The sequence below is a fragment of the Thrips palmi genome, unplaced genomic scaffold, assembly GCF_012932325.1.
Source record: "Thrips palmi isolate BJ-2018 unplaced genomic scaffold, TpBJ-2018v1 HiC_scaffold_16, whole genome shotgun sequence".
Classification (NCBI taxonomy): Eukaryota; Metazoa; Arthropoda; class Insecta; order Thysanoptera; family Thripidae; genus Thrips; species Thrips palmi.
The window spans coordinates 2,740,048-2,759,106 of record NW_023144625.1 but is presented as its reverse complement, the minus strand read 5'-3'; the positions used below and the strand labels follow the sequence as shown (position 1 = coordinate 2,759,106).

The 19,059-nt window shown below is 43.9% G+C and overlaps 1 protein-coding gene across 1 annotated transcript; it reads right to left on the bottom strand.

Moving 5' to 3' along the window:
- Positions 1-10,524: 10,524 nt before the first annotated feature.
- On the bottom strand, positions 10,525-12,486 carry LOC117642014. The gene is made up of 4 exons (XM_034379778.1): positions 12,249-12,486; positions 11,938-12,176; positions 11,675-11,849; positions 10,525-11,308 (listed from the first exon to the last, which is right to left on the bottom strand). Exons 1-4 carry the CDS (start codon positions 12,466-12,468, stop codon positions 11,127-11,129), a joined length of 816 nt encoding a protein of 271 aa, XP_034235669.1. The 5' UTR covers positions 12,469-12,486; the 3' UTR covers positions 10,525-11,126.
- Positions 12,487-19,059: the final 6,573 nt, after the last annotated feature.

Sequence of the window (19,059 nt, the reverse complement as noted above, 5' to 3'; positions counted from 1 at the left end):
TAAAATGCCGATTCTGACGAAACCACTTGAGATATCGACCTAAACATTTGTGGACATGTTCCTGACCACTAGGGCTACCTTCGTGCCAAATTTGGTCGAAATCGTCAAAGGTCACCCAGATCCGTGTAAATCTTATAAGGAATGACCCCACTGTGATTAAGAAGGTATGTGTTTTTAAATTTTAACTATATCATCCTGCATCGCCTTTCTTTTTTGGCTGAGCGATAGCGAAGCCTGTTACTCCATTGGGGTTCAAAAGTTTTTCCTGTCTGTCCGTCTGTCTGTGTGTGTGTGTGTGTGTGTGTCCGCACTACTCCTCCTGAACGGCTCGGCCGATCTCGGTGAGATTTTGCACACTTTTTGGGCATGTCCTTGGCTCGGCACACGTGAAATTTCACTATTCTAGCTCAACTGGCTCAGTTTTTATAGCCGAAAAACACCTATAAAACGGCGAAAAATCGAGTTTACTGCAGACATATCACTTCTGCCTTGAAGAAGGGGGTCTGGGGGGGCGTAGCCCCCCAGCCCCGACAAGTTAAAAAGTTACAAGGGATCTAGAATGAAGGCATCAAGTTAAGTAACCGACGATGGACAAGCCATTGCCTGCCGAAGGCAGGCTAGCGCCGCAGGCCAAGGTATACCTATAGGTACGTCAGGCCAGGGGGTGGCAACGGCCTAGGAAGAGCGTGAAGCGATGCTCGCGCCGTCAGAGCAGAGGTTGCGCACTTCTTCGAGATCATGAAAACTAGACAGTGTTTTTCAAAACGCTTTGCACCAATGGAAAGGGCTTGAAATTTAGGGTGCAGTAGGCTTATTGCTCTTCTCGATACTCCCCCTGACTTTATGTTAAGGTGCAGTGAAAACACCAAAAAACCCGAGAAATCATAAAATTCTGGAAAAACTCGAATGCGCCATGTTAATGTAAATGATTCCGCCCTTGTGTTCGGTTGAATTGGAAGTTTCGGGCAGTCTACTAGGCCTAATGCAACTTAAATTTTGTACTCTTTTGATCTGCGCAAAGCGTTTTGCAATCAACGGGCTAGATCTTCCAATCGAAGCAAAATAAGTAACCCCTGCACCTCCCTCGCGCATGGCTTCACGCGCTTCCTAGGCCGTTGCCGCCCCCCCGACGGGCATGATTTCAGGAAATTACGTTGTCACAACGTGTTTTACGTTGGCCTTCGTTACGGGCCGTTTTCGTAGTCTGGCGTCGTAGAGTCTATGTCACTTGCGGTGCCTGTAGAAAGCTAACCGTTCTGCAAGGACAATCCTTTTAGGTAGAGGTTCAGTCTTTGGAGTTGCGTTGCTCCGTCAACGACTTAGCATCAACGTCGCGGCGGTTGCCCTCGATTAGTTGCTTCAGCGCCGCCTCGCTACGTCACATCAACGTGACAGCCACGCCACAAAAAAAAACAAGGGAATTGTCACGGCGGTGAACTACGATAAGCCAACCACATTTCCGTAGTTGCACCAACGTAACCGCGCTACGTCGCGTCGACGTCGCGCTGACACGTACGTGCACGTCAAAATAAAAGGCGATGCAGCAGTGACAACACTGTTATTCCTGGGTGTTCAATAACTAAGCCCCTTAAGGCGTTTGCCTCAAAAACCTAGACGCCTTGATGCGCTTAGTTACTCAACGCCTAAGGCGTTTAGTTACTCAACGCCTAAGGCGTTGAATTACAAGACACCTTTGCTTGGCCTGTACCCACCACAACAGCAGTGGGAGTACTAATGCAATACAAGCTGCCTCTTTCCATTGCCTCAAGGCGTCTAACTACTATACGCCTTCCAAGGCGTTTAACTGCTAGACACCTTGGAGGTGTGCAGAGGCTGAACAGCTTGACTGTCTTTGAATACAGCCATGCCATCCCTTGTTTGAACCAAGGTGTTTAGCAGCTACGCACCTTTGAAGGTATCTTACCATTAAACGCCTTGCAAGGCGCGCAGCAGTTAAACACCTTGACACAATGGGCCAGGGCAGCCTGCACTGCTAATGTATGCATGGAGATTTGTCCATATTTTTCCATTTGTTTTAATTGGCTGAGCGATAGCGAAGCCTGTTACTCCATTGGGGTTGAAAAGTTTTTCCTGTCTGTCTGTACGTCTGTCTGTCTGTCTGTCTGTGTGTCCGCACTACTCCTCCTGAACGGCTCGGCCGATCTCGGTGAGATTTTTGCACACTTTTTGGGCATGTCCTTGGCTCGGCACACGCGAAATTTCACTATCCTAGCTCAACTGGTTCAGTTTTTATAGCCGAAAAACACCTAAAAAACGGCGAAAAATCGAGTTTTCTGCAGACAGATCACTTCTGCCTTGAAGAAGGGAGGTCTGGGGGGCTCAGCCCCGACAAGTTGAAAAGTTACAAGGGATCTAGAATGAGGGGGGGTCTGGGGGGGCCCCCCAGCATGCATGAAGTTACAAGTAACCGTCGATGGACAAGCCATTGCCTGCCGAAGGCAGGCTAGCGCCGCAGGCCAAGGTAGGTACGCCAGGCGCGGTTTGGAGGAACAGGCAGCGAGACATCGCGAAGCCTGTTACGACAAGACGCGGTCTGGCGTAAACCTACCTTGTAATCTACACATACCTGTCAAAAATTAGTTTATGATGCTGAGTTGTCAATATCCAATTAAGGATGGAGACGGCTGTTGTCAATACGTGTGACCAAACCGCAGAATGTTTTTGTCAACGAATAGCAGTCATCACTTACTATTGTCCTAAAATTAACTTGAGTCTTATTGTTGGTTGCAAAGTAAATTAACACAAAGGCGGCAATATAAATTTGGCCTTGAAGGAAATAAGCACAAATATAAGTCCTTTTCTCCATTGTGAAGAATCCACAATGGACCAGGCGCTGGTGAGGTTGGGCTGCCCCAGTAGATGGAGACATTTTCAGAGTTTAGAGGCGTGTCAACATATGTGACGCAATGTCACATCCCCTTCGTTAGATTCGATTCATGATTTCGCTGCCACGAAGCGCTCAAATTCGTGTGCAACAGTCTAAAAACGAAATAAACCGAGCCAAGAAGCACACACGAACTCGCACGTAAACATTTGAGACGCAACAAAACAAAATGCTGCCAACCTATGAAATGAAAAGACAAGAACGAAAAAAAAAAACAGACATTCTTTTCATTTCATAGGTTGGCAGCATTTTGTTTGTTGCGTCGCAAATGTTCACGTGCGAGTTCGTGTGTGCTTCTTGGCAAGGTTTATTTCGTTTTTAGACTGTTGCACACGAATTTGAGCGCCTCGTGGCAGTGAAATCATGAATCGAATCGAACGAAGGGGATGTGACATTGCGTCACATATGTTGACACGCCTCTAAACTCTGAAAATGTCTCCATCTACTGGGGCAGCCCAACCTCACCAGCGCCTGGTCCATTGTGGATTCTTCACAATGGAGAAAAGGACTTATATTTGTGCTTATTTCCTTCAAGGCCAAATTTATATTGCCGCCTTTGTGTTAATTTACTTTGCAACCAACAATAAGACTCAAGTTAATTTTAGGACAATAGTAAGTGATGACTGCTATTCATTGACAAAAACATTCTGCGGTTTGGTCACACGTATTGACAACAGCCGTCTCCATCCTTAATTGGATATTGACAACTCAGCATCATAAACTAATTTTTGACAGGTATGTGTAGCTTATTAAAACAAATGGAAAAATGTGGACAAATCTCCATGCATACATTAGCAGTGCAGGCTGCCCTGGCCCATTGTGTCAAGGTGTTTAACTGCTGCGCGCCTTGCAAGGCGTTTAATGGTAAGATACCTTCAAAGGTGCGTAGCTGCTAAACACCTTGGTTCAAACAAGGGATGGCATGGCTGTATTCAAAGACAGTCAAGCTGTTCAGCCTCTGCACACCTCCAAGGTGTCTAGCAGTTAAACGCCTTGGAAGGCGTATAGTAGTTAGACGCCTTGAGGCAATGGAAAGAGGCAGCTTGTATTGCATTAGTACTCCCACTGCTGTTGTGGTGGGTACAGGCCAAGCAAAGGTGTCTTGTAATTCAACGCCTTAGGCGTTGAGTAACTAAACGCCTTAGGCGTTGAGTAACTAAGCGCATCAAGGCGTCTAGGTTTTTGAGGCAAACGCCTTAAGGCGCTTAGTTATTGAACACCCAGGAATAACAGTGAAGCCACGTTGGGCTAACCACATGCTCGTAGTAGCACCAACGCAACCACGCCACGTCGAATCGACGTCGCGGTGACACGTACATCCACGTCAAAATAAAAAGCGATGCAGCAGTGACATGCCACGTTTAGCCAACCGTATTCTCTTGGTCGTCGTCACGTAACCTGTCATTGTCGCGGCACTGTACCCCCTGCCGTAGAGCTACGTAAAAAAAAATGGCGATGCAGCAGTGACAGGCCACGTTCGGCCAACTGTATTCTCGTGGTTGCACCAACGCAACCGCGCAACCTCGAATCGACGTAGCGCTGGCACGTAAGTCGACGGTAAAAAAAAAGGCGATGCAGCAGGGACAGGCCACGTTCCGCCAACCGTATTCTGTTAGTCCCCGTCACGTTACTTGTCATCGTCAGGGCACTGCACCCTCAGCCGTAGAGCCACGGTAAAAAAAAAGGCGATGCAGCAGTGGCAGGCTACGTTTTGCCAACCGTATTCTCGTGGCTGTACAAACGCAACCGCGCTACCTCGAATCGACGTAGCGATGGCAGGTAAGTCAACGGTAAAAAAAAAGGCGATGCAGCAGTGACAAGCCACGTTCCTGCAACCGTATTCTGTTGGTCCCCCTCACGTTACTTGTCATCGTCGCGGCACTGTACCCCCTGCCGTAGAGCCACGTGAAAAAAAAAGGCGATGCAGCAGTGGCAAGCTACGTTTGGCCAACCGTATTCTCGTGGTTGCCCCAACGCAACCGCGCTACCTCGAATTGACGTAGCGAGAGTAGGTAAGTCGACGGTGAAAAAAAAGGCGATACAGCAGTGACAAGCCGTGTTTGGCCAACCGTGTTCTCTAGGTCGTCGTCACGTTGCTTGTCATCGTCGCGCCACCGTACCCTCCGCCGTAGAGCCACGTGAAAAAAAAAGGCGATGCAGCAGTGGCAAGCTACGTCTGGCCAACTGTATATTTGTGGTTGCACCAACGCAACCGCGCTACCGAGATTCGACGTAGCGCTGGCACGTGAGTCAACGGGGGATAAAATCCTGTTCCGGGCGTTTCCCCTTATTGGTAGCCGTTTTGTTCGTCCTTGTACATAATAATAGACAAGCAGGAGACCAGATATTATATTTTTATTACTCCGAATTTAACACTCAGATGTCGTTGTTACCGACAATAAGAAGAACAAAAATTTAAGGTTTAATTTTAAAAATAAATGGGCAAACGGTAAGCCTCTCTCTTCCTCCAGGTCACTGACTTATGCCTATACAATGAAACATACTTAAGATCTAAACAAGACTGATATGCAATCGGAATGATCCATACAACCATGTTTCTTTGATCCTAAAATAAATGACCTTAATCCTACAAAACCTACATCTACCATCAAAATTTTATCTGAAGGCAAAAGATATGCTCGGCCAGTATGCATTTAGGATACAGACTTACAGAAAAAACTATGTCGACAGCCACAATTTAGTAAAGAATAACACGCATATCGCGGTGACACTCCACGTCAAATTAAAAAGCCACGTTCAGCCAACCGTACTTTGGTCGCTGTCACGTTACTTGTCATCGTCAAGGCACTATAACCCCTGCCGTAGGGACACGTACATAGTAGGGGGCGTCATACTCAGGCGACCTTCGATTTCGGCATGCGGGTGTGACTCAAAATTTTCGTTTTTTAGTGCTGAGTTCAGATTCGTGTCGGGTTTTGCGATCGGACTGCGTCTTGATCACCCTACCCGACGATTTATGTCAAAAAGCGGCGAAAATTCGTTTTTTCCCATTGTTTTGCCCCCTTGAGTTCGGGGTGGCGGTTTCTCGACTGGATTGCCTTCACTCACTCTAGACACGACTCTTCCAACCACCAGAGTCCATGTGAGTCACCCCATTTGGAGCCTAGGCCTCAAAACATGCCAAAATTTGGTGAAAAAATGAAAATTTTCACCGTTTTTTCGACATTTTTGAGCCATTTTGAGCCCCACATCGCCCTCTTAGGTGACCTGTATGGACAAAAAGGAGGAAGGGTGTGTAGAAAAGGCAGCGCAGCGCCGGGTCATCGCCCGGGGTGTCGTGGAGGGCGGCTTTGAGTCGGCAAAAACAGGATTTTTTCGAAAAATTGAAAAAAATAGGGGGTCATGGGAGGAGTCAATGCTGCGGGTCTGGCGGAGTGCTCTCAACCAGAGGCTTTGTATTTCGATGGCCGATAAAGCAGCGTTAGACGCAGCTAAACGCTACGCCCGGGTGGGTGGGCGGGCGGGGCTCGACGTGCAGGCACCTCCTCGTGGTGAGCCCTGGGTAGGCACAGCAAACTTGCTTAACGAGCTAAGACCTGCACATTCGCTGCCGCAGCTACGGCGGCTGCTTCGACCATTTTCTTCAATTTTTCGAAAAAATCCTGTTTTTGCCGACTCAAAGCCGCCCTCCACGACACCCCGGGCGATGCCCCGGCGCTGCGCTGCCTTTCCTACACACCCTTCTTCCTTTTTGTCCATACAGGTCACCTAAGAGGGCGATGTGGGGCTCAAAATGGCTCAAAAATGTCGAAAAAACGGTGAAAATTTTCATTTTTTCACCAAATTTTGGCATGTTTTGAGGCCTAGGCTCCAAATGGGGTGACTCACATGGACTCTGGTGGTTGGAAGAGTCGTGTCTGGAGTGAGTGAAGGCAATCTGGTCGAGAAACCGCCACCCCGAACTCAAGGGGGCAAAACAATGGGAAAAAACGAATTTTCGCCGCTTTTTGACATAAATCGTCGGGTAGGGTGATCAAGACGCAGTCCGATCGCAAAACCCGACACGAATCTGAACTCAGCACTAAAAAACGAAAATTTTGAGTCACACCCGCATGCTGAAATCGAAGGTCGCCTGAGTATGACGCCCCCTAGTACATAGGCGATGCAGCAGTGACAGGCCACACCATATCTCAATGATACAGAAATAAATTGTCTCATAATCTTTTGTGCACTATTATTGGTAATAACATTAAGAAGAACAAGAATTTAAGGTTTAATTTCAAAACAAATGGGGAAAAGGTAAGCCTCTCTCTTCCTCCAGGTCACTGACTTATGCCTATACAATGAAACAAAGTAAACTTCTTAAGATCTAAACAAAACTGACAGGCAATAGGAATGCTCCATACAATCATGTCTCCTTGATGTGAAAATAAATTGCCTTAAGCCTACAAAACCTACATCTACTATAAAAATTTTATCTGAAAAAAATGGGCAAAAGATATGCTCGGCCAGTATGCATTTAGGATGCAGACTTACAGAGGAAACCTTTGTCGACAGCCACAATTTAGTAAAGAATAACACGCACATCGACACGAATCACACTACCATGTCTCAATGATACAGAAATAAATGCCCCATAATCTTTTGTGCACTATTATTGGTAATGAGATTAAAAGGAACAAGAATTTAAGGTTTAATTTCAAAACAGATGGGCAAAACCCTTACCAAACCGAAATCATCCGAAACTGGCCGAGGACACATCCAAAGCTGTCCGACTGGCCCAGGACAGTCCGTTTTCTGTCCGGGACTCGACTTTTCGAGTCCGAATCCGGGGACAGGCGAAGCGGACAGCCCGATTATTTGCCGAAGGCTGTCGGAGAGTCCGAATCTGTCCGACGGTCTGTCCGATACAGTCCGGATGCAGGGGTGACCGGGATACACTCAATCTTGTTAGGACACGTTAGAACTTTTGAACATGTGACAATAACGGCGAGTAGACCGGTATTCTCTATCCTGGTTAGGGGGTCATTCCATGGGGGTTCGACATACTTTTGCAAGTGATCTCTCCGATTCCGTTGAAACTTTGCGAGCTTGTTGGCTATGGTCTGAAAGCCCCCAAAACCAATTTTGAGCAAAAAATACCGATTTTTGAAAAAGTTATGGCTTGCGTTAGAAATTTTGATTTTCGATGCAGACCTTTTTTGAAAACGCTGTAGTTTCTTCAAAAATGAAGCTTCAGAGCTCATTCTGGGCGCATTAGAAAGGTATTGAATTAAACTTTAAGCCTATTGCAACATTTTGACAAAAATGTTCAAATTTGACATACATTGAACAAAGTCAAAATTTTGAACACAATTTTCTCAAAAGTAGTATTTTTGATTTTTTTTCTTTTTTGATATGTTATAGTCCATACTTTAGTCTAGCAACCCTCAAAATTTGGTTTGAAAAAATTCATAAACAAGGAAGAAAAACGGTTTTTAGTGTTGCGATTCGGCAAATTTTCGCTAGTTGGAGTGGTGAGGAGAGCAGCATGATGCACATTTGAGACCGCAGGTTGTCGATCTCGAACTTCTAGTGTCACTTGGAACAGTTTTTTGGGGTGCTGAACTTAAAAATTAGATCAGTTTTCGTTTTCAAAATTCCCAAGGGTGGATCAAGGGGGGTGACTTTTCAAAAATCAGGATTTTCGGATGTTGCAACGCGATTTCTATGTTTTTTTGGGTGGAGATATCGAATCTTGAACGATGTTGAATGCAAGTTGGCCCTAAAGCTGATCTAACGTATCGTCAGAACATAAAAGTGTGCAAATAGAAGATCAAAATAGCCCCCAAATGTGAACAACTTTGGCCCGTTGCAAAAAGTAAAGCTAGCGTTGTTACTCACACCCCTGTAGACATAATCAACATGCCACATCCAAACGTCTTGAATTCTGAAAAGTCACCCCCATTGCCGCACCCCTTTATTGAGATTACCAGGGGCGGATCAAGAGGGGTGACTTTTCGAAAATCAGGAAAGTATGAGAAACGATATGCAACATCCAAAAATTCTGATTTTTGAAAAGTCACCCCTCTTGATCCGCCCCTCGTAATCTTAATAACGGGGTGCGTCAATGGGGGTGACTTTTCAGAATTCAAGATGTTTGGATGTCGCATGTTGATTCTTATGTCTACAGGGGTGTGAGTAACAACACTAGCTTTACTTTTTGCAACGGGCCAAAGTTGTTCACATTAGGGGACTATTTGATCTTCTATTTGCACACTTTTATGTTCTGACGATACGTTAGATCAGCTTTAGGGCCAACTTGCATTCAACATCGTTCAAGATTCGATATCTCCACCCAAAAAAACATAGAAATCGCGTTGCAACATCCGAAAATCCTGATTTTTGAAAAGTCACCCCCCTTGATCCGCCCCTGGGAATTTTGAAAACGAAAACTGATCTAATTTTTAAGTTCAGCACCCCAAAAAACTGTTCCAAGTGACACTAGAAGTTCGAGATCGACAACCTGCGGTCTCAAATGTGCATCATGCTGCTCTCCTCACCACTCCAACTAGCGAAAATTTGCCGAATCGCAACACTAAAAACCGTTTTTCTTCCTTGTTTATGAATTTTTTCAAACCAAATTTTGAGGGTTGCTAGACTAAAGTATGGACTATAACATATCAAAAAAGAAAAAAAATCAAAAATACTACTTTTGAGAAAATTGTGTTCAAAATTTTGACTTTGTTCAATGTATGTCAAATTTGAACATTTTTGTCAAAATGTTGCAATAGGCTTAAAGTTTAATTCAATACCTTTCTAATGCGCCCAGAATGAGCTTTGTAGCTTCATTTTTGAAGAAACTACAGCGTTTTCATAAAAGGTCTGCATCGAAAATCAAAATTTCTAACGCAAGCCATAACTTTTTCAAAAATCGGTATTTTTTGCTCAAAATTGGTTTTGGGGGCTTTCAGACCATAGCCAACAAGCTCGCAAAGTTTCATCGGAATCGGAGAGATCACTTGCAAAAGTATGTCGAACCCCCATGGAATGACCCTAGGCCTACTCTTGTTTGCCTCAGATTCCTAGAATTTGTAGCGAATAATTCCAAAGGGATTGTTTGCCTCGCGGGAAAACCCCCGCCGCACGCGGGTCGCACGAGGGGACGGGTTACCCCGGCGGGACGCCTCTAACCCGCCTATACCTGTGCAGATTGCACAGGTAAAGTGGTACAAACACAGTGTCATCAGACAGCACGCTGTATTAGAACACACATTTATTTTGCAAAAAAAAAGCAGCGTCAAACTGTAACATGCAGAGCAGCATGTTAAAATATTACTCGTTCAATACGGTAATGCCCTAAATCTGTTGATGTATGACAGCAAAGAAATTTTCCATGAATATATATTTTTTTCACATAGTGGGTATGACCAAAGCCGCTCAAATTTTGCAAGATCTAATTTAAAATATGTGAGCTGCTATGTCGAATCCCGCTATTCAGGTGATTCAGACAAGATGCGCGTCGAAAACCGCACCCTTCTAGCTTGCATAGCGCGCGGTGCGCTCGCCACGGAGAGGAGGAAGGAGCGCCGCGCCGGTGAAGAGGCTCGCCTGCGGGCCCGGCCCTCATGTTTCAGGTTGGCGCAGTGGTCAGCGACGCCGACAACAAGCAGCGAGGAAAGTCCAAAGGAGAGGGGCCCGGGAACGAATCCAGCCACAGTAGTCCCACCTCGGCCAGCGCCAGTTTCTTTTTTTCCGGACTCGTCTCGGACGGCCCGGAACGAGCCCGACCAGCCCTGTCGGACTCCCCGAAATCCTTCTGATTGTGGTACTTTTCGACCGATTCCCGGCAAGTCCGGGAAAGATTTCGGAACTGTCCGGCGGGGACTGACGGACTGTCCTCCGGAAAATTTCGGATCGTCCGATCGGACCCATTTCGGAGCCTTCCCCGTTTTATAAGGGAAGGTAAGCCTCTCTCTTCCTCCAGGTCACTGACCTATGCCTATACAATGAAACAAACGGAGTCACTCAGACAGACGAAAACTACTTAAGATCTAAACAAGACTGATATGCAATACAATGCTCCATACAAATATGTCTCCTTGATGCGAAAATAAATTGCCTTAAGCCTACAAAACTTACATCTACCATCAAAATATTATCTGAAGAAAAATGGGCAAAAGATATGCTCGGCCAGTATGCATTTAGGATACAGACTTACAGAAGAAACCTATGTCGACAGCCACAATTAAGTAAAGAATAACACGCACATCGACACGAACTAATCTAAGTTCACGGACTCCACCTCGGTGCCATCCTCTTCATATTCCCGAAGGGCCTTCTCCCTGTCTTCCTTCCTTTTCTGGCGTTTCCGCTCTCTGGCTGGGGCGTCCTTCAGCCAGTTCCCAGTCATCTCCATAACTTCAGAGACGGTAGCCTCTCGGAACCTACGCCGCACAGCACCTGAAACCACAAGAAGACGGTTACCACTGCAATACACCTACAACACAACAATTTCCACCCGAAACAAGACCCCCACGCCTCGCTCAGGCCTCCTACAGGCAAAACGTTTGAAATGGAGGTCAGATGCCCACGCAAAAACACCCCCACCATAATTTCAAAACCACAACACCCAGTTTTAAATCTGTAAACGGTGGCATACTGCCTCCAAATTTGAATTCAGGTAAAAATGTCTTGGGGAATTCAAAATGAAACCGGTTTACGCGGTTCGAAGATAATGAATAGATTCCGCGAAGAGCCCTCCGCCTTGCCACGATGTGTTCACGGGTTGGCTCGTATGTATTCATGCAAACGGATCAGAATACTCACACATGACTGCCTTGAAGAGAGGCGTCCCCATAAAGGCATCCTTCTTCGGCTGCCCTGTCCGCCGTATTCCCTTCATACTCTTCGTTGACGCAAACTCGTCCGTGAAGAGTGTTTTCATCGCCGAAAAAACTGCGTCCCTAGCGCAGGTGCCACCGAGGCCGTGAAGAAATGTCACCTGCGAGATAAAAAAAACATTTGTATCGGCCGGCCCTTGCACACTCACTGACATCCTTAACGTGGGGCACTATATTGTTTGAACTCACCACTTTATTGAACTGTTCTTTCTGTTTTAGAAGGTCGTTCATCTTTTTCTCCCCGTCTTTCTCCTCTAATGGCAAACGTGGGAGGTCTTCCGCTATATTTGTCTCTATGGGAGGAAGTACACAGGACAGGATCTTCTGAATCGATCCAGTTGCATTGCGTAGAATCTCTTCTAGTAGACGCAGTTGGCGCCCCAAATCACGGTGGTTGTCAGAGATGAGGCTTTGAAGCAGCCGAAAGCCTGTCAATGGAAAGGAATATGGATCACACTCTTATTTACTCCGATTAATCAGATCCTGCAAATTCTACGTACTTGAAGATGTTGAAGGACTGCTGAAGGAGAGGGCCCTGTATGCAGATTTGTCTTGGGGTGTCTTAAACATGGACACCTCGCTGCATTCGGAAATGCTGGGTGAAGCACTGCGGGCAGAGCCAACAGTGGAGGCCGGGGACGTCACCTGTCGCAGTCGGTCTATGTCTTCTTGAATATCAGCCAGTTCACTCTCTGAGATACTTTCCACATAGTCCGACATACGACTCTGCTTGGTCGGAAGGTGCCTTTTCTGCGAAAAGGTAAACGGATGTTCTCGAAACGTCATGGCCTGCTCATTTTGCGAATAGGTAAATTCAGGTTGTGGCAACGTCACGTCTTTCAACCTCGGTTGCTTGGATGGCGACAAAGATATTGCTCTGTTCGGAAAGGAAATTCCTTTGTCCGCCGTCGGTGACTTGAATCCGAGTGCTTTGCCAGGCGTTCTGGGTTTATCCACAGCCTCTTTCCCGGTCTTAACGGGTGTCTTTGCCCGTCCCTTGCTCTGCTCCTTCTGTGGTGTCCTGACAGGAGCGCTTAACTTCAGTGGCGTACGTGCTCCTTTGCCGGTGCATTCCCTGGATGGCACTGAAGGTGATTCACAAATGCTCTTAGATGGTGATTTGAAAATGCCCTTAGATGGTGATTTGGAAATGCCCTTAACTGGTGATTTGGAAATGCCCTTAACTGGACTCTTTTCCCTGGACTCTTTCCTCGGCGCTGTTGTACAGTCTCCCTGGCTCTTGCTTGGCGATTTGCCTCCCTTGCTCTTTTTGGGCGATGTCAGCCCGCCACTTTTCTGTGGTGACTTCGTCAAACTTCGGTTTGTTAGGTTCTTGAACATGAACCTCAAACCTCACTTCGGTCGGCAACCTTCTTTGCCAACCAGTTACTAAAATACCACTCCACTCCCCCTTTTTCGCGTTTCGCGCAGCCGCAGCCGCTTTCACTAACCTAGGACAATGTCGGCTACTCTCGATAGCACTGTTACAGCCTCTTCCGGGCGACGGTACGCTATCATCACGGCCATGGCGAAGAAGCCTACGATAATGATAATTAGCGCCCAGGATCTGTAAATGCAATTTTCAATGTAAGTATTATGAGGAAGCGAACCTAACCTAACCATGACTAGACTCGCAGAGACCAATTATACACTTCAATGAAAGAAAAATGATCAATGGTGCAGTTCAAGATGGTTCAAGTTCAGTTGTACAGTGCTGAGAAGTGTTCTTCGAGTCTCACACCCTCTAACTGGACTTGAACTTGAACTATTGAACATTTTTCTGATCATTGCCCTGTATGATTGGTCTCTAGTACTTCTCCCTCAATCTGAAATTATTGCTCTCCAAACAATTATTTATTTTTCTTTCCATTTTTTCAACCTAAGGTTTCAACACAACGGTTATGAGCTTTATGAGACATTTTCTGCTACGGCCTCGCTCTCCAAACATTTATCAATGTTTCTTTCCACCTTCTTTTTCATTTCAGCTATTAGCAGGACCAACAGAAAATTTTATTGTCTAGTGAGGTCTGTAACAACAGAAATGGATCCAACAATATTCCCATTAGATAGCCCTTGACACAGTTAACAGAAAAACTGTGAGGTTTTGAATTAAAGAAATATGAATTACAATTTTTGTCACTCAGCCGCTTCAATTTGTATGATGTGACTCCCTTTTAAAGGTTCCTCCGGCTAACTTAATTGCTGGTTCAAGAAATTAGGTATCAGTTTGGCGCAATCAAGTCGCAAGGACTCAGACATGGATGAGAAGCACTAAGCACTTAGATTAAAATTCAAAGACAGCCGATGGAATGTCAAGTCAATTGGCTACATGACACCGGCTGGTCCACCCACCAACTGTGACAACAGGCTATATAACAAGAAGTGAAATGAAAAATACTTTATTTACGCCTTAAAGATGAGGCTTTGATCTTTCAAATGAGTACATTTCATATGGTTTTCCTTGTGTGCGTAGAGAGTTGAATCATGTAGCTAACAAAAACTGATTTTGAGCACAATACTCGTTCTCTTCACATTAACCTGAATTTTGAAATGAGGGTGTAAAGAACGGTTAACAAGTGGCGTTACTGAATCATTATTAAGAGTTGAATGCATAATTATTTGAAAACGGGCATTTGCGTGCCCATCCCTGCGAAAAAATGTGGCAGGCTAGGTGTTGAACCAGGTGTCACCTGGAAATGACTATGATGTAAACAGCTCCGAATGAATTAAATGACAGGGGGGAATAGCAGAAATTCAAGGGAGGCTCCTCTACAACGTGGAGATGCCAGAGGGGTCACTTCATTTAGCAGCCCTTACCCGTTTTGCAACTGTGCATTCGCTCATACCTGAGCCAGCGGCGACCAAAGGAAAAGTTAAACAGCCGAACCCCACCGGGGACCTCATTGTCGGAGTGCTGTTCCGGTGCGTTATAAGGGTTCGACCCTTTGTTTCGCTCGTTGTTTGGAGGCTGTTTGCCACACTCATGATGGCACCTCTGGTCGCGAATGTACAGTATGCCGGTCGCCACCTTCGCCCCTTTTCGCCGCGTTTCAAACCACGTAGCTAATGTTTGTACTTACGGCAGAAGTGACTGCTCCTTCATCTGCTCCTTCATCTTCTTTGGCATTTTGAACCTTTGCGTTTGATACCCACAGAGACAACTATCTTATTTTATGGCTCACACAACTGGCCGGCGACCGACTCTGACACTCTGACTCTAACACCTGCCTTGCCTAGCCTCCTTCCCACCCAGAAATCAAAATTCTCGAAACAACTGACAAGCACTTAAGCTTGGCAACCTTTGCAATGGTAAAAGTGAACTTTGTCGCCACAATAATCTCTTAATTGCAGCTCTGTTGATTTTCAAATGTTGTTTTAATCTTGTAAAAGCCAAATTGACGCGATTTCTGTTAATTTTTTCCCACCTTTCAATTAACTGCCTGCTCTTTTAGATGTTCTAGGGTGGCTGTGTTGGTGTGACGGTGACGTGTGTCTGTCGTCAGTCAGTCAGAAAGCAGAATTTGAGCCAAGAACCTCGTCTGCTGTAAACTTGCACTATTTTAAGAGTTGTTCTCAGTGTTTTGGAGGCATGGCTGTAAAAAGACAAATCTTGTCTTACCTGCAATCGTGTCGGTGAGCTGGTGCACGGAACAACGAACCTCTGAAAACATGCGTTATTGGAGTACCATAACCTAACCTGCCTTTTTTTTTCGTAGGAGAATTATGGAAATATTTCAAGGATGGTTTCTGTTCGTTGTGGGTTTAGTCCTCCTCGTTCCTCATGATTTATTGTTGCCGTTAGTATTCTTTTATATTTCGTCATCAAAAATTTCATTGTTTCCATTCCAAAAATTCCCCGGGTTTTACTTTTAACCTTTTTCTTTTTGGTTTTTGTATGCCCCCAAATTGGTTTAAACAAATTTTTCCAAACCTTGGGCCCCCCAAAATGGAAAATGGTTTAAAGGATTTGGTTTAATTTTTGGAAATTGTTGGGGTTTGAGCCGTTCCTTTAAACCCAATTTCCAAATTTTAAAAATGGGGGTTTTATTTAATGGGTTTTTAAATTTTTTGTTTTGGGTCCCTTTTTCCAAATTTCTTCCTTTTAAGTTTTTTTTTTTTTAAACCTTTTTAAATTTTTTCTGTCAATTGTCAGAGTATTTATTTCTATACCTCAATTCTGCATTGCCTTGTAGTTATTAATTTAAATTTGCCGCCACATCAAATTTTAAAAAGGATTCTTATGATTCAGCCGGCACATCAAATTATGAAATGTTATATGTATAATTATTTATATCTAATCTGTGTATACCTGAATATTCTACCCATTTGTAAACTCTGAAACGAGTTATCTTGTACGTTTTGATATCAATGAAATATCATATTTATTATTATTTAAAGCTTAACGATTCGCTAATTTGTGGGGAGATTATTGCCAGATATGATCTCAGCAATGATTTATCTTAAACTTCAATAGGAATAAAATATAGGCTCAAGATTAAGTAATCTTCAGTTTAAGATTCAATTTTCATGGCTCGCATTGGCTCTTGAAGGCATTGAATTCTTGAACTGCTTGAACTGCCTAGCAAAGGCGACTTAAATGTCTGTTCATTATTTAAAATGTTGACCTGCAATCATTCGCATAGTAAAATGAGTAAAACTAGGGGTACGCGCCGTTCAGTCTGGGCGCGTAGTGTGGCTGAGCGATGCGAATTGACATTTTTTGTGCACTTTGGACTTTGCTTGAGTAGACGAAATGTCCATCTTATGGGCTCATATTCAGTGAACTTTAGACCAGGGGTACAAATGGAAGTGATTTTCGTTATCAGAACACCAAAAACTGCTGGGATCAATGTCAAACTCGATTTAAAAATTTTGGTCCAAAATTGGTCAAAATTCGGTTAAATATGAGTCTGGGAAAAGTTTGAAGGTCATTTTTGAGTTCAGCACACCAAAAACTGCAGGAAACAATGTAAAACTCGACATGAAAATTTTGGTCCAAAATGATCTAATTTGGGATGAAAATATAAGTCTAGAGTCGAAATGAAAGTGATTTTCGTTATCAGCACACCAAAAACTGCTGGGATCAACGTCAAACTCGATTTAAAAATTTTGGTCCAAAATTGGTCAAAATTCGGGTAAGTGTGAGTCTGGGAAAATTTTGGAAGTCATTTTTGAGTTCAGCACACCAAAAACTGCAGGAAACAATATAAAACTTGACTTGAAATTTTTGGTCCAAAATGACCTAATATGGGATGAAAATATAGGTCTGGTGTTAAAACGGGAGTTATTTTCGTTATCAGCACTAAAAAAAACTGCAAGAATCACTGTACAATTTATTTCAAAAAATTTAACCAAAAATCGGTTAAATTTTGGGTTAGGGGACAATTAAGATGTCAATATTGAGGTCAGCACACTGAAAACTACAGGGAAATACACAAATCTCAACTTGGAAAGTTTTGCCCCAAATTGCGTAGCTCTAGATGAAAATGTAGGATTGGCATTGAAATGAATGTAGTTTTTGTGACCAGTACACTGCAAACTACATACAATACTTAAGACTCAATTTCTGTATATTGTTCCTATTTGTCTTCATGAAGCACCCTCTGCCGTCACCAATTCCTTGATGCCACACCAAAGTGAATCCCTCAGTCGAGTAAAATTCAATTGCCAGCATTGAATCGCTTAATTGGCTACTCGTATGCTTGGGTCACTATTCGATAACTCTTTTTTCTTAACTAATGAACTCACAATTTTATAAGTTATATTTATGAAACATTTTGTCATTCTTTCATTGTGAACCAATGAATAAAACAATATTGATTGGAACATGTTATCACAGTAAATATAAAGAGAGTCAGTTTAGGGTGGGCTGATCTAAACCAGTTAACGGGGACCAATTATTGTGAAATCCAGTGATTCGTCTCATAGAATCCAATGCCAAGGCTACCCAAGGCTTAATGAACCGACATAATTTATCTTACTCATGTAAACAATACTGAGAAGTACCAGTTATATTAACTTCGGTGAAGTTAAAGGAATCGTCTCACTAAATCCAATCACCAATTCACTCACCGCTCAAAACCTGAGTCGTCTCTTTGAAACCAATATCAATTCAAACTCCATTAGGATTAAATATACACAACCATATATTGATTCTATTAATAAACTCATGTTAGTACTTTTGCACTCTTGTCAGCTTGCAGCATTGCAATAGAATGAATTTCTCGAGTCCAAACTAAGTATGCCTGCCAATTTCAACACAAGTTATTTATGCGTTTCCCTGATTCCCTCTAGTTTGAAAATTTTAAAAAGAGGATGACACTAGAATGAAATAAGAAGATGCATACAATACAAAAGGTCAAAATAAAAACATCCTTTTTACAATGCTTTGTCAAAGTGCACTGACCTGAAGATGATTCCCCTCTGACAGGGGAGGGGGGAGAGGGGAACAAAACACGTAAATCATTTTCGAATCCATTCTCCATATTTCGCTGTGTTGGTGTTCCAAAAGGGTTTTAATCACTCAAGAATGTTGAAAAACTAAGGCCGATCTCATTTCCAAACCCTTCTGCTCTTTATTTCGTTTTATTTGCTTATTTGCTTAAGTCCCGTATTTGAGAGCAGCGGACCCGCAGGTATGAGAAATTGGTAAGCGCTGCCGCGCTGCCAACCTAACCACGCTAATGACCTGATTCAAAAATATGTTTTGAATATTTCAAACGATACTAAACAACGATTTGAAACAAACTCGTGTTGGGAGGTAGTAAGGCGACGTTAAATACGAAATCTTGAAACTATAGCCACTGCGGTTGCTGAGAATCGTTGGTGAGTACAAACAGACAGACGCACGACCAGTCACTTTTCAGCGCGCCCAAACACGGCAAGGGCTTCGCTATCGCTCAGCCAATAATTGTCTGTGACTGTTTTTTTATTATTTTTTCCAAGGCACATGGAGTGATGATTGTGATGATATGACATGTGATGATTCTGGTTGTGTGGTAGGATGTAGATATCAACTTAAATCTGCAGAAATGTTTACACAACTGAAGCAATACACACTCAAATATATCCTGCTCAACCATAATACTGTAGTGTTTTGCACTTCGAGTGGCAGGGTCTGCACAGGCTGGGGCTAGGCTACAGACTGCTGACCGGTTCTAAAGATTTCAAGAAACATAAATTTCTAAGGTTTCATTTTAGTATTACTATAATGTAAAGAAAAGTAACCTTTATTCAACTATATTGTAGTCTAAGCCAGTACATTCAAATATCATGATACACAGATGTACGCACTGAATACATTAGATACAA

What these genes read in the sequence shown, in the direction of transcription:
- LOC117642014 (XM_034379778.1), bottom strand. Translation starts at nt 12,468, where the DNA reads ATGTCGGACTATGTGGAAAGTATCTCAGAGAGTGAACTGGCTGATATT. An exon ending in CAGTCCTTCAACATCTTCAA is followed by an intron (nt 12,177 to 12,248) that starts GTACGTAGAATT and finishes TTCCATTGACAG; the next exon opens with GCTTTCGGCTGCTTCAAAGC. An exon ending in TCTCTTCAAGGCAGTCATGT is followed by an intron (nt 11,309 to 11,674) that starts GTGAGTATTCTG and finishes TTGTGGTTTCAG; the next exon opens with GTGCTGTGCGGCGTAGGTTC.